The sequence below is a fragment of the Dipodomys ordii genome, unplaced genomic scaffold (genome assembly GCF_000151885.1).
Source record: "Dipodomys ordii isolate 6190 unplaced genomic scaffold, Dord_2.0 Scaffold3, whole genome shotgun sequence".
Lineage (NCBI taxonomy): Eukaryota > Metazoa > Chordata > Mammalia > Rodentia > Heteromyidae > Dipodomys > Dipodomys ordii.
Genome location: NW_012267219.1, coordinates 2,190,172 through 2,195,263, shown reverse-complemented (window position 1 = coordinate 2,195,263; position 5,092 = coordinate 2,190,172). Strand labels below are relative to the sequence as shown.

At 50.9% G+C, this 5,092-nt stretch overlaps 1 protein-coding gene across 2 annotated transcripts; it reads right to left on the bottom strand.

Moving 5' to 3' along the window:
• Nucleotides 1-2,449: 2,449 nt before the first annotated feature.
• On the bottom strand, nucleotides 2,450-4,532 carry Gpr182 (G protein-coupled receptor 182). 2 transcript variants are annotated; one of them, XM_013019529.1, is made up of 2 exons: nucleotides 4,363-4,532; nucleotides 2,450-3,940 (listed from the first exon to the last, which is right to left on the bottom strand). In XM_013019529.1, the coding sequence occupies exon 2, from the start codon at nucleotides 3,919-3,921 to the stop codon at nucleotides 2,734-2,736; it is 1,188 nt and encodes a 395-aa protein (XP_012874983.1). In that variant the 5' UTR covers nucleotides 3,922-3,940; nucleotides 4,363-4,532; the 3' UTR covers nucleotides 2,450-2,733. The 2 variants fall into 2 exon arrangements, with proteins under 2 accessions (XP_012874983.1, XP_012874978.1); XM_013019524.1 differs by having other exon boundaries at nucleotides 2,450-3,937.
• Nucleotides 4,533-5,092: the final 560 nt, after the last annotated feature.

The window sequence follows — 5,092 nt, the reverse complement described above, 5'->3', positions numbered from 1 at the left end:
AAATGGGGACAAGGGAAGAATGTCTTTCTGGTGCAGTGTCTGCATTGTTAGGGTGAACCCTCACTATAGCCCCCAGCCACAACACAGAACTGTGGTTCAATAAGTCTCAGTTCTTCAGCGGGGCACTGCTGGCTTATGCCTGAAATCTAGCTGCTTGGGAGGCTGAGATCTGACAATCCTGTTTCGAAGCCTACCCGGGGCAGGAAAGTCTCACAGACTTCTCTCCAATTAACTATGAGGAAACCAGAAGTGGAGCTGTGGCTCAAAGTGGTAGAGTGCTAGCCTTGAGCAGAAAAGCTCAGGGACAGTACTCAGACCCTGAGTTGAAGCTCCAAGACTGACCAAAAGAAAAGCTTCAACAGCTGTCATGTTTGGACCCAATTAGCAGGAGGAGATGGTAGACACTGGCTTTCCCTCTGTAACCCTGACAAAGCCCTGGGTTTGCAGTGAGTTTTTCTTGAACCTGCCAAGTGCAGGCTGAAATTTCTAAAAGCAGACTTCCTGCAAGTGAGTGGTTGTTCCAGTGTATCGTTGCAGACACACGGTTCCTGAGCAGGACTGGGGACGAGGGACCGTGGAAAGGTCAGCAATTACACCTGCAAGCCCTCTGCTCTCTGCAAGCAGGACTACAAAGGCCAAGTATGTAGAACTGGAAACTAGCACCTGTTCAGGCTTTCATGACAGATTCTTCTCTTCATGTGCCTGGTGCTAGTTTTCCATACTGATGAATGTACCTGCAAGAGGAACCTCTCTCCCATCTGTTTTATTTGTTTGGTTTTTTGGGGGGGTCCAGTCATGGGGCTTGAACTCTGGGCCTGGGCACTGTCCCTCAGCTCTTCAGCTCAAGGCTAGCGCTCTACCACTTGAGCCACAGCGCCACTTCCGGCTTTTTTTTTTTGCTTATGTGGTGCTAAGGAATCGAACCCAGGGCCTCATGCATGCAAGGCAAGCGCTCTACCACTGAGCCACCTTCCCAGCCCTGTTTTATATTAAGAAACAGAAGTTGCTAGACAGAAAAATCTTGGTGAAGATATTTGGTGAAGGAGAACTGATTTAGTGCCACAGCTCTGGCCTGTGACCGAAATCAGAAATTTCCACTTTGGCTTTTCCCGTCACAGAGCAGGGAACAAAGGCAGAGGAATAGGGCTACTCTTGGTTCCTGTTGCTGCCTTTCCCTAGGTTGCCTTCCAGAATGAATGCCCCTGGTATTTCCCTATGATCTGGAGAGAGAAGTAAGGGAGGAGGGTGGCAGAGGGATTTCTGAGAGCCCTGTCTCTTTAATACATGGTGTCTTAGGCCAGGCATAGTGGCTTACACCTATAATGGGGAAGACTGAGGTTCAAGGCCAGACTGGGCAAAAAATGAAACTTATCTCAAGCAAGATGTGAGCAATGATTCATGTCTGTAATTCTAGCTATAAAGACAGAACCACGGGTAGAAAACAAAACCCTATGTGAAAATAACCTAGGAACTGGATATCACTCAAGTGGTAGAGCACCAGCTCCTCAGAATGCTGAGATCTGAAGAGTGAGGTTCGATGCCAGCCCACACAGAAAAGTCCACAAGAGTTTTTTTTTCTTCAATAAACTATCCCCCAAAAAACCTAGAAGTGGAGCTGTGACTCATGGTAGGGTGCTCAGAGACAGTGTGCAGGGTCTAAATTTGAGCTCTGGGACCAGTACAAAAATCCAAGCAAGAGTGCAAGTTGTGAGTTCAACCCTAAGGAACAAGCCCCCCCAAAAAAGTGGGGAAGGGGAGAAAAAGAAAGGAAAGAAGAGAGAGGGAGGAAGGGAGAGAGAAAAGAAAGTAAAGAGAGAAGGGGGAGAGAAAAATAACCTAAAGCAAAAAGGACAGGGTTGGCTCTAGTAGTGAGAGTACCTGCTGAGCAAGTGCATGGTCCCAACTTCAAACTCTAGTGCCATTAAAAGAAAAAAAAATAGTGTGTCCTAGTTTTGGAGGTGAGGAGGTTCACTGTGAGGAACACAGCTTGCCTGTGCTTGGGGGTAGGGGTGGGGGTGGTAAGGGGTAGAGAGCAGGATGGACAAGGGGAAGGGAAGGGTATCAGCAAGGAAATGGAGCCGTGTTTCCTGGATGTCAAGGGTGAAGAGACCATCCTGCTGACCCAGCTGCCAGGGTGTCTGAGCCCCAGCTTCGCCCCACCCCCTCCATTTATCGGTGCACTGAGGATGCACTGGCAGGGAGTGGCCTTGTGAGGCCTCCGGGCTCCTTGGCCTCTGGCCTCTTGTCCTCACAACTGCGCAGGGAGATAGATCAACAAGCACACAAACACAAAAGCAAAGTTTTGTGAGGTTCCTGTGGGACTCACTCTTTCCGGCTAGGGTGATTTATGAAATGAGGACATGTGGTTCACTCTGCAGCGCATCCCTTTAGCCGAAGCTGCCTTCCCCGGGCCAGCTGGGTGTGAAGAGGTCTCAGAAATCCAGAACCATGGCTGTCTCTATTATTTATTTTGCTTCCCTGCTCCCTGCCCGGCCCCTGACATAAAAACCCAAGCAAATAGTACATCACCAAGGAAGGACTTGTTTTTCTTTGCATTCCACCCTCTCCCTCTCCCCACCTCTGTATTTTAAAATATAATTTTAAATTCAGATTTTCATTTAATTAAAAGTTCAATCAAGGTTCTCTATCTCTGATACTGTCTGGCAAATCGAGTCTCACCTCCCCTTCCTTCTGCTTTCTGGATCCAAACAGCCTGGAACTGATCTCAGCTGGCTATGCGATGGCAGAGTCCAGAGTTGGGGGCCCAGAGGACATCTGGGAGTTTGGGTTGGGGAGAGGGTGGGCGTTTGCTAGGGTGAGCGGACTGCCTTCCTTGGTGATGACGATGGAGTGCTGCGTGGAGGAGGAGGAGGAAGCCTGTGCCCCTGCCCTGGCCTGGTCTTTAGGCAGGTAATGGACCACCACGCTCCGAAGCCGGCTTCGGAAAGCAGGGCTGAGAAAGTTGTACAGAATGGGGTTGGCGACGCAGTGCAGCATGGCAAAACAGTCGATGATGTCATAGTAGAAGTAGAGCAGGTGGGCCAGGTAGCAAGGGAGGGAGGTGTAGATCCCTTGCACAGTGAGCATTAGCAGAGTCACGTGGTAGGGCAGCCAGCAGATGACAAAGACGGTGATGTAGCCACACACCAGCAGGCTGTAGCGCCAGCCTTCAGACTGCCCTTGTCTCCGAAGCCGGCAGGCCAGGAGCACATTGAAGATGGCGATGAAAGGGAAAGGCAGCAGGAAGCCCAGGATGGTGGTGGACAGGGATACCACCTGAGTCCAGGTGTTGTATGTCTCCAAAGGCAGAAAGATGCATAGGGGCTCGGAGCCCTCCAACAACTGGATGTGTACCACCTCTGGCAGTGGCATAATGGCTGCAAGGAACCAGACACCTGCACACACAGCCCGTCGTATTCGATGCTGATGGCACTGCCAGATGGGAGAGTGACAGGTGACAGTGACATAGCGGTCCACGCTAAGGCACATGAGGAAGAAGATGCTGCTGTACATATTGGCAAGGTAGAAGTAATTAGTGAAGCGGCAGAAAAAGCTGCCCCAGAGCCAGGTGTAGTCCAGGGTGACCTCCAACATCCACACGGGCAGGGACAGGATGATGCACAGGTCTGCCACTGCCATATTGAAGATGTAGAGGTTTAGCAGGCCTGTTTGGCCCGAGTGGCGCCAGTTGACACATATCACCAAGAGGTTCTCCACCAGCCCCACCACAAAGATGGCCAGGTAGAGGACAAAGAGGACCACCCGCTTGATGTTCTCGTTGAGATCCACGTGGCACTCAGACAACGTGTGATTGAGAAAATTCAGCAGCTCAGTCCAGTTGTGGATCTCTCCCAAGTCATGGTGGGGCCCTGGAGTGGAACCCTCCGAGGGGCCCGGCCCAGAGCTGAGGTTGACTGACATGGGGACCAGCTAACACCTGCTGGGAAGAAGGGAAGGTTGGAAGAGAAGGGAAAACAGCCCAAGAACTTGGGGGTGAAGGGGAGATGGAAGATTCTGGGGCTAAAGAGATGAAAAGAGAATGTTTAACATCCACACTGAGCAGAGACACTGTCTCTTCAGTGCTGGCAGAGATCTGGACTGTTTGCACCTAGCTCCAGCCAGTTTTACCCCCCCCCCCCTTTCAGCCCAGGTGTTACCAAGCAGTTTGTGTGAGTGCTTCACTCCTGGGCATGCTTTTGGAGCAGGGCTACGTGAAGGGTTCCTGCTTTGTCTTGTCTTGCTATTTACACACACACACACACAATTTGCCTCTGGGAAGAATCTCAGGGTCCTACACAGGAAAGCCATTTGTCTCCAAACCCTGATGCCCTCCCATCTCTCCCAGGAAAAGGTGACACTTACCTGAATCTCCGTTGGGAGCACTTCTCCTCTGGCAGGTCCTGTAAGTCAGGGCTGTTAGCTGCCAGGAGACTTCAGGGGTTGTGGCTTTGGGGGGGGGGAAGGATTGGCTTTGCTGCTGGCTTCAGGGGCCGCCCTTCATCCGGGAAGTAGAGAAGCTGTTACTGGCTGAGGGGTGGAGGAGAAGGCTGGGATTTTTCCTGCATTCTCCCAATCCAGCTAGAAGGGGATGTCTCAGCAAAAGACCCAGCAAAGGGCGGGGGGGGGGGGGGGTAGGAGGGCGGGGGGAGTGGCACTGGTTGTAAGCATGCAAGCATTAAAGCCCAGATCCATCACTTACCAGCTGCACGAATGGCCTTTTGAAGCCTTTGCAAAGTGAATATCCTATAGTCTCTGCTAAGAGGGAGGTTGTAAGTAAGGTTTAAATGAGCCATCAAGGCAAAGTATTCAGCACTCAGTGTTCAGCACAGGGACAGCCATGGAGGCCAACATCTTACCCAATGCATAACTTGCTTTCTCCCCACTCCCCCATTTAGCTAGACTCCTACACAATAGAACTTGAGGATGAGGTTGGAGCTAAATACTAACTTGAAAATTAGGCTCTTTTGGTTGGGGGAAGTGCTGGGGTTTGAACTTAGCCTCAGGCTTGCTAGGTAGGCACTTTACTACTTGAGTCATACTTCCAGCCCTTTTTGCTTTAGTTATTTTTCAGGTAAGGTCTCAAGTTTGTGAG

Coding starts and splice junctions, on each gene's coding strand:
- Gpr182 (XM_013019529.1), bottom strand. CDS start 3,921: ATGTCAGTCAACCTCAGCTCTGGGCCGGGCCCCTCGGAGGGTTCCACT.